The 23,748-nt window shown below is 40.0% G+C and overlaps 1 protein-coding gene across 4 annotated transcripts in view; it reads right to left on the bottom strand.

Moving 5' to 3' along the window:
• The window catches only part of MCM9 (minichromosome maintenance 9 homologous recombination repair factor), a 216,631-nt gene that overhangs the window by 143,040 nt on the left and 49,843 nt on the right, over nucleotides 1-23,748 (bottom strand). For all 4 annotated transcript variants that reach the window (XM_062186673.1, XM_062186672.1, XM_062186671.1 and 1 more), the window contains exon 8: nucleotides 1,654-1,828. In XM_062186673.1, coding sequence (XP_062042657.1) covers nucleotides 1,654-1,828 — 175 coding nt within the window. The remainder of the gene's footprint in view (nucleotides 1-1,653; nucleotides 1,829-23,748) is intronic.

A 23,748-nucleotide genomic window follows, 5' to 3' on the forward strand; every position in this document is an offset into this window, starting at 1 on the left:
ATTCTTTTCAAGTCTCACCTTTGTTCTTCTTTATGAAATGTCTCTTTCTTTTTCCCCACTGGGAAGGATTTTTCTCTTTAATTGGACTTTAGGAGCTTGAATGTGATGTTCCCAGATGGCGTGTGTGTGTGTGTGTGTGTGTGTGTGAGAGAGAGAGATATTCATTCTGCTTGAGGTTCTCAAGGCTCTTTGAATCTGTACTTTGATATAGATATATTTGATATAATTTTATAACATTCTTGACCATCACCTCTTTAAGTATTTCTTATGCCCTTAAAGCCTCTTTTCTCACTCTTACTCTAAATTCTATGACTCTAATAACATATTTGTTAGATAATCTGGCATCACTCCATATTGCTTAGATACAATTTTATTTATTTCTTCTTGAACTGTTTCATTTTTGGTAATTTCTACAGACTTGTAAATTGACTTTCTTCAGTAGGGTCCACTCTGCTCCTAAATTTAAAATATGTCATCGCTAAGTCTGGTTCTATCAACTGTTATTATATACTAAAAACTTACTTTCCCTCCCTCCCTTCTTCCCATTTTCCTTTTCTTCTCTATCTCCCCACCTGTGTGTGTGTGTGTGTGTGTATCTGTCTGTCTGTCTTGTACTTTCCAACTGAATGCCAGGTTTTGTGAAAAAGAACAGTAGAGACTAAGATAAGTGACATTTACACACAGAAAAGGACACATCCTTCTGAACTGGAAATCAACATTGTTGCTGCTACCTTTAACCTTTTTATACAAGACTTGAAATCTGCTCCCCACACTCCTTGTACTTCACATTACCTCTTAGCTACTGGGTATAAATGGATCTCACAGAATCTATATACACCAGTGTCTGCCTAGCTCCTAAGTACTTTTCCCCTACTACTATTTGAAGACACAGCAGTCCTGTGGTGGTTCTAACCATGTTGTTTGCTTTGATGACTGGTAGCCTATTTGGTGGCCAACCTTTGTAGCTAGATAAATTTCCTATAACCACCTCAGAGCCTGTGGATTTTTTTACGAATCAGGTTAAGTTTCTTTCCCTATTGCTCACGTGTAGCCAGAAACTGACATAATTCAATAGTGAGCTTCCTTGTGTCACAACAAGTACTTCCACACACACTGCCATATACTTTTATTACTTAGTTTTTCAGTGCTGTGATCAGCTTTCCATTAGCATATATAAGGAGAATGGTACTGAAAGCAGGAAATAATATTTTTTCTTTTTTATTCTTTCAAGATTCCTAACACAGTAATATGTCCAGAGTAAATATACAATATTTACTGAATGACAGAATGAATGAACTTCTACATTGAAAACTCTCCCTAAATCTTCTCCATTAGGTAAGTCAACCTACATTTATCCTTTATTTTCTCTTCTTCTGTCCTAATAATATAGTTTAATTTCCTCACATTTGTCTATGGTCTAATAAGGAAAAATTTTAATGGACGTCTTGAAGGATGATAACCAATAATCTCTTAGAGGACCAACTATACCTTTCAATTGAACAATGTTTACATTTCCCCTAATATGTTGATCCTTAAACATTTTTAAGGAAAATGGAATTAAAAGATAATATGCAAACTCCATGAAATATTTGAAGATTTCCTCATACATTAATCTGTTTCCACAGAAGTCACACACACACACAAAACTCTTACCCAGCCTTAGCAACACTTATGGTTTGTTGCTCCATTGCTTCGTGGATACTGGTTCTGTCATGCTCTTTGAGGCTATTAAATTCATCGATACAGCAAAGGCCAGCATCTGCAAGCACCAACGCCCCTGCCTCCAAATTCCATTCTCCGGAGTCTTTTACAGCAGTTACAGTCAGACCTGAGGAAATAAGCAAGCCACGTCAGCTTTTATTTTCAAAGCATAGCTCGTATCTGTACAAAGAAGGAAATGCCTTTAAAGAAAAGGGCACAGAGTAAAGGATTTTTATCTGCAGTCTACCAAGAATGTATGACATCAGTACAGTTACTTCAGGTGTTCAGCCCTGGAGGCCTTAGAAGCTTTTCATGTTTTGAAAATCTAAAATGTGTTACTCAGTATTTTGTGGCAATCAGAAGTTTTCCATGTTTTTATCTCTAGTTGTAGGTCCCCTGACTGTTCAAGCTTCTGGAGGAACCAACAGATCTCCAGAGAATTTATGACAAATCATAAAATAAATTTATGACAAATAAATAAATAAAAGAGATCCTGCACTCTGTGTTGTTTCCATAGAAGGGCCTAATGATTGAGACTAGTAATTACAGTCAGAATATGGAAATGAAAATTTTCCCCCAGTCAAAGGATCAGGCAGGGGACTCACTACATTTGTCTTGTGGATTTTGATTCATCTCTATGTCAGTTAATAAAACAGAATAGTCAGAAGATTTTGGAGTTAACTAGACTTGATTTGAATCCTGGATGTGTCATTCTGACCACTGAATTTGAGGCAAGTTTTCTAACACATATACACTTTGATGTACTCATCTGTAAAAGATGGTAACAACAGAAAATACCCTGGATAGACAGGTGTTTGGCACAGCAGTTAAGATGTTGCTTGGGATGCCTGCATCCTGCCAGAGTGTCTGGGCTCAAGTCCTGCAACATGCCCAATTTCAGCTGATGCAGACTCTAGGAGGCAGCTGTGATGGCTCAAGTACTTGAGTCCCTGTGACTCAATGATTGAGTTCCTGGCTCCCAGCTTCAGTATGGCCCAGTCCTGGCTATCATAGCCATTTGGAGAGTGAGCCAGTGGATGGGAATTCTGTTTTACTCTCGGCCTCTCAAAATACATCTTAAAAAATTTATCAATGTAGTTCACTGTATCAGTAAACTGAAGAAGATATATTGGAGCAATTATGATTTGCATTTATCCAAAGGAGCTGAAGACTTATATCTGCCCCAAAACTTGCTCATAGGTGTTTAAAGGAATTTTATTCATAGTAGCCCAAACTGGAAGCCACCAACTTGTCCTTCAGTAAGTAAAGGGAAAAATAAGCTGTAATATATCAGATAACAAAATATCATTTGATGCTAAAAAGAGGTGACCAATCAAGCCATGAAAACACATGGAACAACCTTAAAGACATTACTAAGTAAAAGGAGTCAATCTGATTCCAAACGTATTACATTCTTGAAAAGGTAAAACTATGGAGACAATAAAAGGATCAGTGTTTGCAAGGGGTTCGCGTGGGGGGCAACAGGAAGAGCACAAAGGTAGTAAAACTATTCTGCAAAATATTGCAATGGTAGACACATGTCATGTATTTGTGATAACCCACAGAATATATAGCACCAAGAGTGAACCCTAATGCAAACTATGGACTTTAAAACTGAGATGTCAACATAGTTCATAAATTACAACAAATGAATCATTCTGGAATAGGCTACATAGTAGGGGAAGTTGTGTATATGGGGGTGGGGAATAAAGGATATATGGGGATTGTGAAGGTTCTGCTCAATTGTGTTGTTAATCTAAAACTTCTCTAAAAAATAAATATAAAAGAAAAATATTTGAGATATTGAATCATGCAAAGATTTCTTACAGATGGCATTGAAAACACACTATGCAACAAAAATAATAAAATTGATTATCAAAATTAAGAATGTTAGGATGGACATTGTGGCCTGTTAGCTTAAGTCACCACTTAGGATGCCTATATCCTGTATCAACTGCCTGGTTTAAATACCAGCTACTTTGTTTCTGAACCAGCTTCCCACTAACATGCAACTCGGGAAGATAGATCAGGTACTACTTGAGTCCCTGCCAGCCATTTGGAAGACCTGGATGGAGTTCCAGGCTTGTGGCTCTTGCTTGGATCAGCCCTGGCTGTTGTAGGCATTTAGGGAATGAACCAGCATATGGAAGATCTCTTGGTCTGTCTGTTTCTGTCCCACTGCCTTCCAAACAAATAAATAAATGTTACTTTTAAAATTAATAATGTTTACCCAAAGACAATACTAAGGAAATGTAAAAGACAAGTAACAGATTGGGGCAAAATATTTGCAAATGCTGTATCTGATAAAGAACTTGTATATGGGCCAGCGCCGTGGCTCCCTTGGTTAATCCTCCACCTACAGCGCCGGCATTCCATATGGGCACCAGGTTGTAGTCCTGGTTGCTCCTCTTCCAGTCCAGCTCTCTGCTGTGGTCCAGGAGGGCAGTGGAGGATGGCCCAAGTGCTTGGGCCCCTGCGCCCGCATGGGAGACCAGGAGGAAGCACCTGGCTCCTGGCTTCGGATAGGCACAGCGCCTACTGTGGCGGCCATTTGGGGAGTGAACCAATGGAGGGAAGACCTTTCTCTCTGTCTCTCTCTCTCACTGACTATAACTCTACCTGTCAAATAAAAAAATAAAAATTAAAAAAAGAACTTGTATAGAAAGTTGAAAAAGAATTCACAAAACTCAATAATAAATAAACAAAAAATTATAATAAAAAATAGGCAGGGATTTGAAAAGACTTTCCCCCAGAGGACATGTAAAGATGTCCCTTCCCACTGAGTCAGGGTAATCCTTTACCAATATAACACATTCAAAGTGATGCTATGTGATTTTTCAAAGCTAGATCATAGAAATGTTATGTACCTTGTACTGCTTTCTTTTTTTTAAAGATTTATTTTGCTTATTTGAAAGACAGAGTTACAGAGAGAAGTAGAGACAGAGAGGGGGAGATTATCTATCTATCTATCTATCTATCTATCTATCTAGAGAGATTATCTTCCACCTGCTGGTTCATTCCCCAAATGGCCGCAACGGCTGGAGCTGAGCCAATCTGAAGCTAGGAGCTTCCTCTGGGTCTCACATGTGGGTGCAGGGGCCCAAGGATTTGGGCCATCCCCCAGTGCTTTCTAAGGCACATTACCAGGGAGCTGGATCAGAAGTGGAGCAACCGGGACTTGAACTGGCACCCATACAGGATGCTGGTGCTGCAGGCCAGGGCTTTAACCTGCTGAGCCACACATAGTCCACACCTTATTTTCTTGGGATACAGATCTTGTAACCCAGCCTTTGTGTTGTAAACAACCCACAGAGAGACCTGTGTGAATCCAAAGTGAGGCCTGGGAGCACAGGCTTGGGTGAACTCCCTGCCAGAGCTTCTATGAATGTGCCAGCCATGTGAGTGAGCTATCTCAGAAGAGGACCATCATGTCTCCAGTTGAGCTACCACTACTACTGCACATGGAACAAAGAAAACTTGCTCCAGTTGAGACGTGCCAAAATTGTAAATCTGAAAACAAAATATGATACTATCTCTTGGACTTTTTTATTACTCAATGCTAAACAGCATAACAAAAACCAATAAGAGAGACAACTTAATAGAAGAAAATGAAGAAATTTAAAAAACAACTTCATGAAAGAGAAAATCCTAATGATATATGAAGAGGTACTCAACCTCCTAAGTAATGAGGGAAATCGAAATTAAAACTGCAATTCAAAATTACACATCCTGAAGTATGGCTAATATTTAAAAATCTGACAAGGCAAGTATTAGCAAGGTTGTGGACAAAGTAAACTCTCCTGTACTGCTAATGGGAGTGGTAACTCCCACAACTGTCTTGGAAAGGAGTTTGACAATAACGACAAAAGTTACAGGTACAAATGCTCATTTACCTCAGAAATGCCACTGCTAGTTCCTTCCCTACAGGGACCTGTGATCATCAACGAGACAGATATGCACAAGAATGCTCAAAACAAAATTCTTCATAACGGTTAAGCCTGCAAATAACTGAAAAGCCCATTGACAGCAGAACCAATAAATTGGTATATTGATTCTATGGAATAAACCATAACAATGGAAACTTAGGCCGGCGCCGCGGCTCACTAGGCTAATCCTCCTCCGCCTTGCGGCGCAGGCACACCAGGTTCTAGTCCTGGTCGGGGCACCGATCCTGTCCCGGTTGCCCCTCTTCCAGGCCAGCTCTCTGCTGTGGCCAGGGAGTGCAGTGGAGGATGGCCCAAGTTCTTGGGCCCTGCACCCCATGGGAGACCAGGAGAAGCACCTGGCTCCTGTCATCGGATCAGCGCGGTGCGCCGGCCGCAGCGCGCCTACTGCGGCGGCCATTGGAGGGTGAACCAACGGCAACAGGAAGACCTTTCTCTCTGTCTCTCTCTCATTGTCCACTCTGCCTGTCAAAACAAAACAAAACAAAAACAAAAAAACAATGGAAACTTAAATACAGCTATATACAATATGATGAAATATTAATGCATAATACAAAGCAATGTGTCTATTAAAACTCAGTAATTTCATTAATGTCAAGTTAAAAAAAAAAAAAGCAAAACCAAATTGGTGTTAACAGACACATCCTCCAGGAGACACTTTGGTAGCTTTAAGGATGAAATGACACTAAGACAGTAACTCAAATCCATGTGAAAAATCAAAAATCACCAATAAAGAATATTATATACGTCACTATGAAAGACAGAAGAATATTATATACGTCACTATGAAAGACAGATAAAAGCAATTTTGTTTGCAATTCTTTTCTTCTCTAATTTAAAATAATAGTATATAAGCAAAAGCCACAAAATGATTTTATTGGTCAATAATGTATAGAGAATGGCTTCTTGGCCTTTGGCTAAGATCAAGTATAATAATGTATAGAGAAGTAATTTGTAAAATAATGGCACAAAGGAAAATGGAGCACAGAATTATACTGTAATCAATTTTTCATGTTGGCAGTGATCTCAATGAGGTTGTAATATATTAAGATATTAATAATAACCCTCAAGGCAACCACTAAGGAAGTAACTCAAATTATACAGTGTAAGAAAGGGGGTGGGCTCTCTGGCACAGCAAGTTAAACCTCCACTTGCAACACCAACATTGTATATTAGAGTGGTAGTTTCAGTCCCAGCTACTCAGCTTCTGATTCAGCACCCTGCTGATGTGCCGGGGAGACAGCAGACAGCAGTTCAAGACTTGAGTCCTTGCCACCCACATGGGAGACCTGGATGGAGTTCTTGCCTCCTGGCTTTGGCCTCGACTAGACACTGCTGTTGTGTCCATTTGAGGAGTGAGTCCATCAATGGAAGATCTGTTTCTCCTTTGCTGTCACTCTGCTTTTCAAATAAATGAGTATTTAAAAAAGAAAAAAAGGTATAAAAATGATACACTAGAAAGTACATATAAAGGTAGCAGTAATTGAGGAATATAGGAATAAGTGCATATAAGTTATGTAGATAACAAAGAAAAAAATGACCTACATAAATACTACCTTATCTGTAATAGTTTCATTAGATATAAATAAATAGTTTGATAAAAAGGCAGAGAATGGGGTAGGAGGGATGGAGTTGGGGGGGTGGTGCTGTGGCATAGCAGGCTAAGCCTGCTGCCTCTGGTGCCGGCATCCCATATTGGCGCCAGTTCCTGTCCCAGCTGCTCCTCTTCCAATACAGCTTTCTGCCATGGCCTGGGAAGGCACTGGCAGACGGCCCCAGTCCTTGGGTTCCTGCACCGAGGTAGAAGACTCCTGTGTCCATATGGGAGGCCTGGAAGAAGCTCCTGGCTTCTGAAAGGCCCAGCTATGGCCATTACAGCCATTTGGGGAGTAAATTAGCAGATGGAAGAGCTTTCTCTGTCTCTCCCTCTCTCTGTAACTCTACCTCTCAACTAAATAAATAAATAAAATCTTTATAAAAAAGAAAAAGGCAGAGAAGGTAAAATGGATTTAAAAAAAAAAAAAACATGACCCAGAGCCGGCGCTGTGGCATAGCTGGGAAAGCTGCCTCCCTGCAGTGCCGGCATCCCATGTGGCTGCTGGTTCAAGTCCCAGCTGCTCCACTTCTGACCCAGCTCTCTGCTATGGCCTGGGAAAACAGTGGAAGATGGTCCAAGTCCTTGGGCCCCTGCACCGACGTGGGAGACCCAGAAGAAGCTCCTGGCTCCTAGCTTCGGATAGGCGCAGCTCCGGCCGTTGCAGTCATCTGGGGAGTGAATGAGTAGATGGAAGACCTCTCTCTCTCTCTCTCTCTGCCTCTCCTTCTCTGTGTAATTCTGACTTTCAAGTAAATAAATAAATCTTAAAAAAAAAAAATGACCCAACTGCATATATGCTGTTTGCAAAAGAAACATTTCAGCTTTAAAGAACAAATAGATTGAGAGTGAAAGGGTGATAAAGAATATTTCAGTCACACAAAAACCATAAGAATCTTTGCTAAAATCAGATGAAATGCTTGAATACAATCTGAAAAATACAATAATGCAAGAATGGCACTCACAAGTAAGGATATAATAGCACCAGTTTCTGCGCTAGCATCTAGAACAATGTTATGGACAAACTGTTGAGATAAATCCAGGTTGGTAGCCAGGATTCAAGGAAAATTTACCAGATCAAATGCAATGGTAAGAAGAGAAGCAGCAAAGCTTTAGTTTAATAGAAAACATAAAAGCTACCAGCAGGGGGAGGGGCTGGTGAAATGGAATCAAGCTGCCAAGGTCTGGCAGCCTAGGGGTATTTGTAAGTTTGTAACCCGTCAACTCCAAAGAGCAAACTTAGTGGTTATACATAAGCTATTGTGAAAGCAGACGCAGTTCTAAATGGAATTTCTAACTTGTTTTTGTGGAACCCTAACTTGTAGTCCTTTGGCAAGTATTGTTACAACCTGACTTGTATCCTGTTTTGTTCAGTGTGTAGAGAACTGTAGTATGTATATGTTGGCAGGGAAGTGTGAGAGAGGTCTGATCTAAGATGGAGTTTGTCTGGCTTGCTTCTAGTCCTGGGCTCCCTCCCTCACCAGGAGTCAGCAAACTGTGCTCTTCTGACAAAATCTAGCTCAGAGAGCTGTGTTTTGTTTTGTTTTGTTTTGTTTTTTTAACAGGCAGAGTTAGACAGTGAGAGAGAGAGAGAGAGACAGAGAGAGGTCTTCCTTTACCGTTGGTTCACCCTCCAATGGCCGCTGCAGCCCGTGTGCTGCAACCAGTGCACCGCGCTGATCCGAAGCTAGGAGCCAGGTGCTTCCCCTGGTCTCCCATGTGGGTGTAGGGCCCAAGCACCTGGGCCATCCTCCACTGCCTTCCCGGGCCACAGCAGAGAGCTGGACTGGAAGAGGGGCAACCGGGATAGAATCCGGCGCCCCGACCGGGACTAGAACCTGATGTGCCGGCGCCACAGGCAGAGGATTAGCCTATTGAGCCACAGCGCTGGCCTCAGAGAGCTGTTTCTGTAAATATGACTTTACTGGAACACAGTCAAGCTAATTTGTTTACATATTGTCTGTGGCTACTTTTACATTATAATGGTGGAGTTAGGTAGCTATAGCAGACGTTATTGTATGGCAATCAAAACCCAAAATAATTAGGTCAACTACCTGCCCCTGAAACTTAATTATTTAAACAAAGCCATTTATAGGCTCTGGAAATTATCCTAAGGGCATAGGGTAAATGAAAAAAAAAAAAGCACTTATTAAAAAAGTTTAACTTGGTAGGAAAACAGGAATCTATGACAGTTAAAACACAACCCATTTCTTCCCTTGCTCTTCTCCCCCACTTTAGCTGGATGGAAGCTGTACTCTAAATGGGTGTGGGTCCACAAGACAGATTCCCTCTTATCTCAGCTCCTAGCCAAAGGAAGAAATAACAACAGGCTGGGCAGACAGCATTTCTCATCCTCTTTAAGGTACAGAAGTCAATTCTTAGTGAGTATGGACAAGAAATTGAAGACATTTCCTTTGTCAATCTAATCCCAGTGCACAGGGTATAGGGATTATCCTAGAAGTGACAGGCCCAAAATAGCAGGAACCCCAATTACTGCTGATTTAGGTCACTTATAGGGTGAGAGATCTACACATGGAAAGAGAGAAGAAAGGACCATTCCTAGCCAGGACTTGGAGTAGTGGCTCAGAGTCCGACTGAAGCCAGGGTACAGGCTGGGGTAGGCAGTCCACAGAAACAGAGAACTTCAAAGTTCTGCCCAAAAACACTGATTTTATTTGGAACAGAGAGCAGGAAATTTCAAGCTTATTGAAGATTTTGGCAAAGTAATAAAAGAAGGCTGGTAGTTCCCTGGTAGCCATAAGCTAAATTAGAGGATGGCTCGTTTACCATAGACAATCAGGATCAGAACAAACCTCAAATACTAGATTCGAAAAGAGCCCCTGCCCAAATTACATTGGACTAGACTGTAAAGCATTTATGGCCCAGGGTGCTGTCAAAAACAATAAAGCAATCAGCAGTTAGTGGAGTCTAACAGCTCAGTATGACACCAAACAGGACAGACACAGCTTGACAGAGAGATCAAGGAGAGACAAAGTCCTGCTAAAACCACTATCATCCTAGGATTGTCTATATACAAGCAAAGGCTGTCCCTCTAAGGAGTAACTTTAGAAATTTCACACTGCAACAAGATACAGAGTTCACTAAAAAAGAGTCTAGCCAAATTATTATATAAATAAACACACACACTCCCAAAAAAATTAAAAAGATATAAACAACAAAAGCAAACCCTGAAGAGGGGGAGGGTGACCAATGAAAATAACTGATACAATACCTAGTTTAAAACAAAAAATTTATGTGGCAGGGAAATAAACAGGAAATTGTGGTCTATACACTGGGAAAAAAGCAGGCAACAGAAATTGGTTAAGTCCTAGATCTCAGACTTAATAGGCAAAATCTTCAAAGTAGCTGTTATGAATATATTCAAACTAAAGGAAACAAAAGTAAATAAAGGCATGATAACAATGTTTCAACAAGTAGAGAACATCAATAAAGAGATTTAAATGATAAAAAGGAACCAAATGGAAATCTGGATTTCAAATGCATAACTAGAATGAAAAGTTCACTACAGAAGGATCAAGAGTACACCTGAACTAGCAGAAGAGTCAGCAATCTTCAAGATATATTGTTACAAATTATGTAACCCAAGCAAAAGAGGGAAATCCAGGCATGACCAAAAAAAAAAAAAAAAAAAAAAACCCAAAAAACAAAACAAAACAAAAAAACAAACAACACAGTCTCAGGAATGTTGCAAACCTTTATGGGATCAATATACACAATGAGAGAATCAGAGAGAGAAGCTAAAAAGAAGATAAACAAATGTTGGAAAACAAAGGCTGAAAATTCCCTAAATTTGATGAAAAGCATTAGTTTTTACATCCAAGAAATTCAACTCCAAGTAGGACAAATGTGAAGAAATCCACAAATCAAAAGGAGCAAGGGAAAAAAATATGTCTATTAGAAGAAGCTCCAACACAATTAGGAACTAAGTTCTCATCAGAAACAGTAGGGGCAGGCTGGCGCTGTGGCATAGCAGGTAAAGCTGCCGCTTGCAGTGCGGCATCCCATATGCGCGCTGGTTCGAGTCCTGTCCACTTCCGATCTAGCTCTCTGCTATGGCCTGGGAAAGCAGTGGGAGATGGCCCAAGTCCTTGGGTCCTTGCACCCATGTGGGAGATCCAAAGGAAGCTCCTGGCTCGTGGCTTCAGATCAGCGCAGCTCTGCAGCCACTTGGAGAGTAAACCAGCAGATGGAAGACCTCTCTCTCTCTCTCTGCCTCTCCTTCTCTGTGTAACTCTTTCAAATAAATAAAGAAATCTTTAAAAAAAAAAAAAGAAAAGAAAAAAGAAGAAGGGGCCAGAAGCCACAGAAGGACATATTCAAAGAGCTGAAAAAAATTGTCAACCAGGAATCTTATATCCGCAAAACTTTCAAAGGTGAAGGCAAGGGGACTGGCATAGTGGCGTAGCACGTTAAGCCTCCACCTGTGATGCCAGCATCTCATATGGGTGGCTCTACTTCCAATGACCTGGGAAAGCAGCAAAAGATGGCCCAAATCCTTGGGCCCTGCACCCATGCAGGAGACCTGGAAGAAGCTCACATTTCCTGACTTTGGACTGGCCCAACTATAGCTGCTGCAGCCATCTGGGGAGTGAATCAGCAGATAGAAAATCTTTCTCTCTCTCTCTCTCTGTAACTCTGCCTTTCAAATAAATTTTAAAAAAAAATTCTCAAAAGTGATGGCAAAATAAACACATTCTCAGAAGAACAAAAAAATGGGAAAAAAGCTGGCAGACCTCTTAAAAGAATTACTGAAGAAAGTTCTTCAGACAGAAAGCAAATCACCCCAAATGGAAACTCAGAAGAAAAAATATAATGGGAATGTAAAGGTAACTATACAGAAAAAACAGTTTCAAGGCATATTTTTGGTCTACACTGACTTAAAAAACGATTATATAAAGCAATATGTATATAATTGCATTGTTGGGCCTATAATATATGGGAAGCAGTATATTTGGCAACAATAGCAAGAAGAGGTGGGAGGAAGGCTATATTGAATTAAAGAAATGACTCCAGATGGTAATTCAAATGCACAAGAGCAAATGAAGAGAACTAGAAATAGTAAATTAACAAAGTTAATATAACAAACACTCTCTAAATATACTTTTTTCTAAGCTTCTTTAGAAGGTATAAAATTATACAAAGCAATGATTAAAACAATGTGTTGCTGCAATTGTAACATATATAGATGAAATATGTGTAACAATTATAGCATAAAAAAGGAAAAATGATATAAAACTATGTGGGTATCTCACTAGAATAAACTATGCACATGCCAGAAATAAATTCTGACAAGTAATTCTTAAGAATCACTAAGAAAATAATAACAATAAAAGAGAGAAAACATTAAAGGAATAAACATTACTACTCTAAAAAATAAAATAATTCATTTAATGCTAAGGAAGCAGCACAAAGGAATAAAAGGGAGTAGAAAAAAAAATTCAAACGTATCAATAACATGAATGGATCAAACAATCCAACCAAAAAGGCAAAGACCGGGGAAGCCCTCTGGCTTAGCAGTTAAGTGGCCACTTGGGACGCCTGCATAGTTTCAAATTGTAGCTCCACTCCGGATTCCAGATTCCTGCTAATACACACCCTAGGAGGCAGCAGGTAATGGTGCAAGTGGTTGGGTTCCTGTCACCCAAATGAAAGACCCAGATTCAATTCCTGGCTCCTCGCTTTAGGATGGTCAAAATTAGTTGTTTCAGGCATTTGGAAAGTGAACCAGTGCACAGGGCATTTCTCTCTGCATTTCAAATTAAATAAATAAATTTTTTAAAAATCAAGACACAGATTGACACAATGAATAAGAAAATCCAACTATATGCTATCTACAAGAGACATATTTTAGGTTCAAAGAAACAGCTTTAGCACAAAAGGATGGAAAAACACACATATCTCAATAAGAGGAAGAAAGCTGGAATAGGTATGCAAACATCAAAAAAAGATTTTAAAGTAAAAAACATTATTGGAGATTAAGGAGAGCATTTTACAATGATAAAATCATCAATCCATTAGGAAGATCAACAAAGAAACACAAGATTAGACAAACAAACTAGACCTAAAAATATTTATAGAACACTACACCCAACAATGGCAAAATAATATATTCTTCTTAAGTGCTCATGGAACATTCTTCAGGTTAGACCAAAAGATGGGCTAATAAAATAACCTTCAAAATATGTAAAAGGATTAAAATCATACTCTGTAATGATAATGGGATTAAATTATTAATCAACACAAAGAAATGTGAAAAATACACAAATATGTGGAAATTAAACAACACACTGCAGGGCTGGTGCTGTGGCACAGTGGGTAAAGCCACAGCCTGCAGTGCTGGCATCCCATATCAGTGCCAGTTCAAGTCCCAACTGCTCCACTTCTGATCCAGCTCTCTTCTATGGCCTGGGAAAGCAGTAGAAGATGGCCCTAGTCCCTGGGTCCCTGCACTTGCATGAGAGACCTGGAAGAAGCTCCTGGCTTCGAAATGACGCCACTCCAGCCATTGTGGCTATTTGGGGAGTGAACCAGTGGATGGAAGACCTCTTTCTCTCTCTCTCTCTCTCTCTCTCTCTCTCTCTCTCTCTCTCTCCCTCTCTCTCTTTCTCTGCCTCTTTCTAACTCTGCCTTTCAAATAAATATATAAAATCTTAAAAAAAAAACACACATATACACACACATTGCTAAATCATCATGAGTCAAAAAAGAAATCATAAGTGAAATTACAAAATACTCTGAGATGAAAAAATGAAAACACAGCATGCCACAACTGGTAAGATGCAGATAAAGCAGTATTTAGAGAATAACTATAAATGTCTATGTTAAAAAGGATGGAAGATCTCGAATCAATAACCTAAGCTTCTGCCCTAAGACATTAAGAGCAAATTAAACTTAAAGCAAGCAGTAGAAAACAAATAATAAATATTAGAGTAAAATTATTAAAACAGAGAATAGAGAAATGAGAAAATCAACAAAACCAAAAGTTAAGCTTTAGCTAGACTGACTAAGCAAATGAGAAACAGTCAAATGACTAAAGCCCAGAATCAAAGATGGGACATTTTTACTATATTTTCAAAAGTAAAAAGGGGGGCCAGTGCTGTGGCATAGCAGGACTAAGCCTCCACCTGTGCCACCAGCATCCCATATGGGCACCGGACCAAATCCCAGCTGCTCCACTTCCAATCCAGCTCCCTGCTAATGTGCCTGGGAAAGCAGTATAGGCCCCTGCTCCCACGTAGGAGACCTGGAAGAAGCTCCTGGCTCCCGGCTTTGGATTGGCACAGCTCTGGCCGTTGCGGCCATCTGGGGAGTGAACCAGCAGATACAAGACCTCTCTCTCTGCCTCCACCCCTCTCTGTAACTCTTTCAAATAAATAAAATAAATCATTTTTTAAAAAAAGTATTAACCACATATCAAAAATCAGACAAACACACAAATACTAATGACCAATATCTTTCATCAATTTAAATACAAAAATCCTTAATAAGACACTAGCAATCCAAATCCAGCAATATATAAAAAGGATTATACACCTTGATCAAGCTGGATCTATCCCAGGAATGCAAGGTTAGTTTAATAGCTGAAAAATCATTGTAATATCCACATAGTTACAGGATAACTGATCAATTAAAAAAACCACCTGATTATGTCAACAGAAGCAGGAAAAGCATTTGACAAAATTCAACATCCCCTCCTGATTAAAAAACAAATAGCCACTCAATAAACTAGGAACAGAAGGGAATTTCTTCAACCTAGTAAAAGGCATTCAAAAAACTTACAGCAAACATTCTTATTGGTAAAAGACTGAACGTTTTCCTGCTAAGGAATAAGGCAGGGAGGGATATCTGCTCTCACTACATCCATTCAATATTTTACTCTAAGTTCTATGAAGGGCAATTAAGCCAAAAAAATCAAATAAACATCCAAGAAGGAAAGAGAAGTTACAACTATATCTATTTGTAGATGACATGATTTTACATATAGAAAATCTTTAAGGATTAAACCAGAAATTTATTAGAATCAATAAATGAGCTCAGCAAGACTGAAGGATCAAAAAACAAAACTGTAGTCTATACACTTGCAAATAAAACCCCAAAAATATAATTATGGAAATATTTCCATTTACATCAATGTCAAAAAATATTTAGGAAAAAAATCTAACAAAAGAAATGCAAGTGGCTGGCGCTGTGGCACAGAGGGTTAAAGCCCTGGCCTGAAGCACCAGCATCTCATATGGGCGCTGGTTCTAGTCCTGGCTGCTCCTTTTCCCATCCAGCTCTCTGCTATGGCCTGGGGAAGCAGCAGAAGATGGCCCAAGTCCTTGGGCCCCCACATCCACGTGAGAGACCCAGAAGAAGCTCCTGGCTCCTGGTTTCATATCGTCGCAGCTCCGGCTGTTGCGGCCATCTGAGGAGTGAACCAGTGGATAGAATACCTCTTTCTCTGTCTCTACCTCTCTCTGTAACTCTGCCTTTCAAATGAATAAAATAAATCTCTGGAAAAAAAAAAGAAATGCAAAACTTATACTCTGAAAACTTCAAAATGTTGCTAAAATATTAAAGGCGATATAAATAAATGAAAAGATAGCCCATATTTACTGATTAGAAGACTTAGTATTGTCTTAGTATTAGCACTACAGTCATCCATCAGTACCTGTGAGGGAATGGTTCCAAACCCCTCACCTCTGCAGATACTAAAATCTGTAGATACTCAAATCTCTTATATCAAATAATATAATAATTACATATAACTATCCACATCCACCCATACACTTTATTTATTTATTTTTATTTTTATTTTATTTTTTATTTTTGACAGGCAGAGTGGACAGTGAGAGAGAGAGACAGAGAGAAAGGTCTTCCTTTTGCCGTTGGTTCACCCTCCAATGGCCGCCGTGGCCGGTGTGCTGCAGCTGGCGCACTGCGCTGATCCAAAGGCGGGAGCCAGGTGCTTCTCCTGGTCTCCCATGGGATGCAGGGCCCAAGCACTTGGGCCATCCTCCACTGCACTCCCGGGCCATAGCAGAGAGCTGGCCTGGAAGAGGGGCAACTGGGACAGAATCCAGCGCCCGGACCGGGACTAGAACCTGGTGTACTGGCGCCGCAAGGCGGAGGATTAGCCTGTTGAGCCATGGTGCCGGCCCCACCCATACACTTTGAATCTTTTAATCATCTCTATCTCTACCTCATTTATAATATCTAATACAATATAAATGCTACGTAAATAGTTGCCATACTTTACTATTTAGGGAATAATGACAAGAAAAAAAAATCTGAAAATCAATGTTCACTACAAATACTGCTTGGTTGCTTCTGTAGATGTGGAACCCCTGGATATGCAGAGTAATCCCCAAAAGAAATCTAGAGATTCAATGCAATCACTATCAAAATCCCAGATGATTTCTTTGTAGAATTGACAAGGTTATCTTAAAATTCACATTAAAAAAGGTATTCCAAACAGATCATCTTGAAAACGAACAAGGTTAGAAGATGCACATTTCCCAATTTCACAACTCACTGTAGAGCTACAGCAATCAAGACAAGGAGGTAATGCAATAAGGCTATAGACCAACAAAACAGAAATGATTGTCTGGAAATAAACCCATATATTTAAGGTAAATTCATTCTTTGTGAGGGTTCCAAGCCAATTCAGTGGGGCAATGAACAGTCTTCTTTACAGATGCTGTTGGAAAATCAGACACCCACATGCAAAAGCATGAATCTGGGCAATCCGCTATTCACATCATATACAAAAATTAATCTAAACTGGACCTAAATGAGGTGCTAAAAATTCTGAAAAGATGTGCATACATTTTTGTGACCTTGAATTAGGCAATGATCTTTGAGAAATGACACCAAAAGCACATGCAGAAAACATAAAATGCCCTTCATCAAAATTAAGAGTTTGTGCTGCCAAGAAGACCACAAAGAAAATTAAAAGATAACTCCTTTAAGGGAGAAAAATTTTGCACACTATATATACTTGATAAAAAACTTGTATTTAAAATAAATACTTATAACTCAATAATAAAAAGAAATGACCAAATTTAAAAATGAGCAAAGAACCTGAATAGTTACCTCTCCACAGAAGATATATAAATGGCCAATAAGCAAACATAAGATGTTGAATATCTTTACCTACCAGAGAAATGTAAATCAAAACCATGTTGAGATATTACTTTATACACCATCGTGGCTATCATCAAAAAGACATTTAAAAAAAAAAGTGTTAGTGGGGATATGGAGAAATTGGAACATTCACACATTTTTGGTGGGAATATAAAATGGTGCAGCCATTTTGGAAAGCAGTCTGGGACCTCCTCATAAGGAGTTATCATATAGGATCCAGCAATTCCATTCCTTATCATAAATCCAGAGAAATAAAAACACAGGTCCCATATAAAATCTATATGCAAGTTTACAGCATTATTCATAATAGCTAAAAAATGGGGGGAAAAAAAAAACCAATGCCCATCAACTTAGGAAAGGATAAATAAGATGTGCTACATCCATATAATGGAGTATTCCTAGTCAATTCTCACAAGAAAAAGATAAACTGTTGATACATGCCATAACATGGATGAAAACATCATAGACACTCTGCTTGGAAGATGCTGGTCACAACAGATTACATATTGTATGACTTCATTTATATGAAATGTTCAGAATAGGCAACCTACAGGCAACTACAAATCTACTAATCTACGATCTAATTTGGTAGTTGCATACTTGTGGGGGGGAATGGAAGCATTGAAATAGCTGAGGGCTACAAACTATCTTTCTGAGATGATCAAAATTTCCCTAAAATCAATTATGGTGACAGCTGAACATCTCTGTGAATATTCTTGAAACTACTGACCTTTTAAATGAATGACTTATATGAATCTAAAAACTACTGACTCTATAAATAAGTGAATTGTTATGTTAATTGTATCTCAATAAAGCCATTTTTGGAAAACATTACTATGTAATCATACCAGAGGGCACTTGGCAGTGAATTCTTTGCACAATGGATTCAAAGTCTTAGCAGATACAAATTCTATCAACTATGTACCTACTATCTATCTATTAGTTCATTTGTAAAACCCTTTCCCTCCTTATCCTTGCAGTTTTTTGACTCCTTCTAAATGACCATGTATAAAAGGCCTCCAATCTCACAAAGCCTCCTTGCCTAGCTTCTGCCAAGCATGACTCCCATCTAAAGTCATCCGTCTCTATAGTAACCAACTAGAAAAAGCCGTGCTTAGCAGTGGCTTTGTGAAAGCACTGGTCTAGTACAGATGTTCCAAAGATTCGAGTCTTCTCTCTACTGATCATTACTTTTTCCCTGGTATCAGGTAAAGAGCAGAGCCTCTGATGAATGGGAAAGGCAGGGAATTAGAGAGAAAGGGATGGAGTATAAAACATGAATGAAGATGGACCATAAGAGAAAACTGAATTCAAGAGAAAAATTAATTTACAAAGAGCTAGATTTATAAGAGGACTAAGAAGACAAAGTAAAACAACAAAAACAAACAAGATAAATTTTAGATGTTTCCATTCATACTTTTCTGGTCAAAAACGACGATATTAACATCAACAAACTGTCAACCATAAACATAATTACAGTGCTTCAGAAAGCTGGCTGATGTGATTTATAGCTATCCAAAAGGTATTTAACAATATAATCTAGTTAAGGATAAGGGATATATAGCAACAACCTATAACATTATGGTGAGTAACAATGAACACAAAACAGTGGAACATTTTTTAAAGATTCATTCATTCATTCATTCATTCAAAAGACAGACAGACAAAGAGGGAGAAAAAGTGTAAGAGAGAGAGGGAGAAGGAGAGAGAGATACTTTCTGTTGGCTGGTTCTCTCCTTAAATGCTCATAACTGGGTCTGGACCATTGTGAAGCCCAGAACCAGGAAATCCATCTGGGTCTTCCAAGTAGGTGGCAGGAATGCAACCACTTGAGTCTCATCCACAGTTTTCTCAGGTGCACTAGCAGGAAGTTGGATAGGAAGCAGAGCATCCAGGACTCAAGTGACACTCTGATAGGAGATCCTAATGTCACAAATGGCTGCTTAAATGGCTCTACCACAACACTGACCCAACAAAATCTTATTAATGAAGTATAGCAGAGAATGGAGAAGGGGTACACTTTATGTAACAGACATGGAGAACCTACAAAATGTATAAGGAGGTATAGCTCTATCCTCCTGTACCTTCTGAGTGTCCCTTTTACAAAGAGTCTGGATATCTGTAGTGCCTCAATGAAGAGATTCCCCCCCACTGTTACCCTGGGGGATCCTCCTCTTAGTCCTAGTATGCACCTGAGCCAACCTCATTAATAACATTTTTTCTTCAAGATTAATCAAGTCATTACTACAGGAAATGGTACCAACCACATTTTCTACACATAAGGGCCACTTCACATTTTGCCTGCTGCAGTAGAGACACGGTAGAGAGGTATTAGGCCATCAGTTAGAGGAGTGGGTCTCTGAGCACCAGTGTTCTGTCTTGCTGTGAAGGATGATAATACCTTCCCCTCTTACCACACCAGGAGGCTCAGAAACAGGTTATTTAAATGTTCTTCACAAATGGTTAAAAAAATTTTCATTTGCCTATATTTAAATGTAATTGGTTAAAGTTGCATCTAACATTTTCTATTATATTACCATACTTATTTGATTACATAGTTATCTTTCCTACAGGGCCATAAGATCTTCGTATGTTTTATTTTTGAGCATTCCATAGGGCCTAACACAAAAATTTCATGTAACAAATGCTCTCTGTACACATGTAATGCATCACTAAAATTACTAAAAAACTTAACTCATTTAAAGATGGTTATAAACTCCAGCAAATCTACATTCTACATAAATTTTATTTAAAACTATCATTAAAATTTAATATCCTATCAGTAATAAATAAAAGGATGCCTTTTAACCTAACCAAAGATCATATTAAAACAAGCCTTACAGAAGAATCTTTTCTTAAAAGATGGGAACAATAAGTAAGTAACTCTTAAAAGACAATTCAACATGGTGAACAAGAAATTCCCCTGTGTGGAAATCTAGGATTTGAACAAAGGCAAGAAGTTAGTACTTCCACTCCAGTAACTCCTATAGCAGGCAGGGACTAAGACTCGATTTAATCCTTAGTTCCAGTACATTTTAATTCAGCACATTTCAGTTCAATTCACTTAATCCTACTACTTCTTAATTCATACTTTCAACACTTAAATTTCAGAATCTTAGAAGTCCTCTATAAAGGACCCTTGGATCCATGGAAACAAGCAGCAACTTGTCTCTGCAGAATTGAAGCTTTAACTTCCTTTGAAAACTGGCTCCAAAACACCAATCCACACTCCATCACACCCCTACTGCCAAGGCTGAATTACCACCTCATTTATTACTACAGAAAATACTGGATGACTAGCCACTATTTCAATTCAATAACGTAATTCTGAGTGGAGGAAAAAATCTTCCAAGTGTATTTGTTTGTTACGGCTGTCATAACAAGCTACCACAGACTGGATGGCTTAAAACAGAAATCCACATTCTCTAGTTCTGAAGGCGAGTTCAAGATCGAGGTCTTGACAGGTTTGCTTGGTTTCTTTTAAGGACTCTTGCCATGCCTCAGAATGATCTTTTTTCAGTGAGTGTGTGCCCCTGGTATTTCTTTGTATGTCCAAATTTCCTCTTTTTTGAGGATATCAGTTAGATTAGACAGGACTCAGCCTAATGATCTCATTTCATTCAGCCACTATGTTAGAGGCTCATCTTCAAATACAGTCACATTCATACTTCAACGCAGGAATTAGGGGGAGATCTAACTCAACCTGCAACAACAGGTAACTAGGTTCATTCATTTCAGCCTTAGGCACCAGTTTAGGCTTTGCTCATCTTAGGTCCAGACAATTCATCCTTCCCACAAAATGATCTCTAGAGAACACTGATTTGGGGATTACATTCCACATAGCCATCCATGAATCATGTGGGACCCCTGGGGTACTTAAATTGTTCAGCAACTGGTTCTATAAATTGCCCCAGAAGGTATTAACAGTTTTAAAATATGCCGGGCTCATCCAGGGAGTCTTTTTGGTCTTTCCTGAAAGGTATCATCAGTGAAAAGGAACATTTGGTGGAACTTCTTAAAAGCCCTTCGATATTTTTGATGGGCAATAGTAAGAGTTAAGATGGGAGAGGCAGGAGGATGACAGGTCACAAGATGACAGGCAGAGTGGACAGTGAGAGAGAGAGAGAGAGAGAGGTCTTCCTTTTGCCGTTGGTTCACCCTCCAGTGGCCGGCGCACCACGCTGATCCGAAGGCAGGAGCCAAGTGCTTCTCCTGGTCTCCCATGGGGTGCAGGGCCCAAGCACTTGGGCCATCCTCCACTGCACTCCCGGGCCACAGCAGAGAGCTGGCCTGGAAGAGGGGCAACCGGGACAGAATCCAGTGCCCCGACCGGGACTAGAACCCGGTGTGCCGGCGCCACAGGTGGAGGATTAGCCTATTGAGCCGCGGCGCCGGCCACAGGATGATTTTTTACAATTTCTAGTGAACCATTAGGGAGGTATTTGGTTCTAGTGTTTTCGTTTTTTTTTTTTTTTAGCTTTATTTATTTATTTGAAAGTCAGAGTTACACAGAGAGAGGAGAGGCAAACAGAGACAGAGAGAAATGTCTTCCATCCGCTGGTTCACTCCCCAATTGGCCCCAACGGCTGGAGCTGCACCGATCCGAAGCCAGGAGCTTCTTCCGGGTCTCCCATGCAGGTGCAGGAGTCTGAGGACTTGGGCTTTCTGCTACTGCTTTCCTAGGCCATAGCAGACAGCTGGATTGGAAGTGGAGCAGCCAAGACTCAAACCGGCACCCATATGGGATGCTGGCACTGCAGGTGGCAGCTTTACCCACTACACCACAGTGCCGGCCCTTTGTGTTTTCTTAAATACCATTATATATGGTGCATTGAAAAATTCTAAAAGAAAATATGCCAGACTACTGGCTTAAAGATAGATCTTCTAGATCTTCTGCCTCTGGTGACACTTAACACCAAAAATGAGTTTTTTGGCCGGCGCCATGGCTTAACAGGCTAATCCTCCGCCTTGCAGCACTGGCACACCGGGTTCTAGTCCCGGTCAGGGCGCCGGATTCTATCCCGGTTGCCCCTCTGCCAGGCCAGCTCTCCGCTATGGCCCGGGAAGGCAGTGGAGCATGGCCCAAGTCCTTGGGCCCTGCACCCGCATGGGAGACCAGGAGAAGCACCTGGCTCCTGGCTTCGGATCAGTATGATGCGCCAGCCGCAGCGGCCATTGGAGGGTGAACCAACGGCAAAAAGGAAGACCTTTCTCTCTCTCTCTCTCTATCCACTCTGCCTGTCCAAAAAAAAAGAGTTTTTTAGGACTGGTCTCATTAGGACACATGCATGGTCACACTACAAAATGTGCTTCATTTTAACAAGTGCCACTTTGATAAAACAAGGAAATTAGAATCTCTTTAAAAAAAAAAAAAAGGACTTATTGACTGATTCGAAAGTTAGAGTTACAGAGAGAAAAGGACAGACAGAGATCTCCCATTACTCCCCAATGGTCATGCTGGGGCCAGGCTGAAGTCAGGTGCCTTGAGCTTCTTTCAGGTCTTCCACGTGGGTAGCAGAGGCCCAAGCACGTGGGCCATCATCTCTTGCTTTTCCCAGTCCATTAGCAGGGAACTGGATCAGAAGTGGAGCACCCAGGACACAAACTTGCACCCATATGAGATGCCAGCATTGCAGACGGCGGCTTTACCCGCTGCGCCACAACATGGGCCCCCGAATTTCCTCTTGACAGTGCTTGCAATATGGTCAAGCCTTTGGTGCAGAGTTTAAGACGCTGCTTGGAATGCCCACATCCCATATCACAGCTCCTGGATTCAAGGGCCAGCTCTATTTGCAATTCTAGGAAATGCTATCCTGAGAGATACCAGATGTCTCAAGTAGTTGCATTCCTGCCACATAGGTGGGAAACCCAAAGTAAGTTCCTAGCTGGTTCTCGGCTTTGGCATGGCTAAACCCAGCTGCTGTGGGCATCTGGAGAGTGAACCAGCAGATAGGCGATCTCTCTGCCTTTGAAACAAGTAAAAAAAAATACACAAAGATTTTTTTTAAACAATGACTGCAATAATCAGACATCTGCATACACCAGTCTCAAAGGAGTCATGTTCTAATCTTCAAATGGTCATTTTATCTTATGTATCCAACACGTCTTAGTGCATACAGCAATCTCCGTTTTATCTTAGCCAGCATTAAGCCCAACATTAATAAGAGTGCTGTTTTATCACCTGTAGTAAACTGTGTCTGTTACCACACAATGACTTTCACTTTAATGAACAGAAACAACAGGGTTGAAGAAACTTTCGGTAGGGTCTACCTAACTGCTGAATTATTAAAAAAAAAAAAAAAAAAAATCAGACTCCTCTCCCCAAACTAGTTTTCTTGAATGTGGGCAGGCCTAATATTA

The sequence above is a fragment of the Lepus europaeus genome, chromosome 3 (assembly GCF_033115175.1).
Source record: "Lepus europaeus isolate LE1 chromosome 3, mLepTim1.pri, whole genome shotgun sequence".
Taxonomy (NCBI): Eukaryota; Metazoa; Chordata; class Mammalia; order Lagomorpha; family Leporidae; genus Lepus; species Lepus europaeus.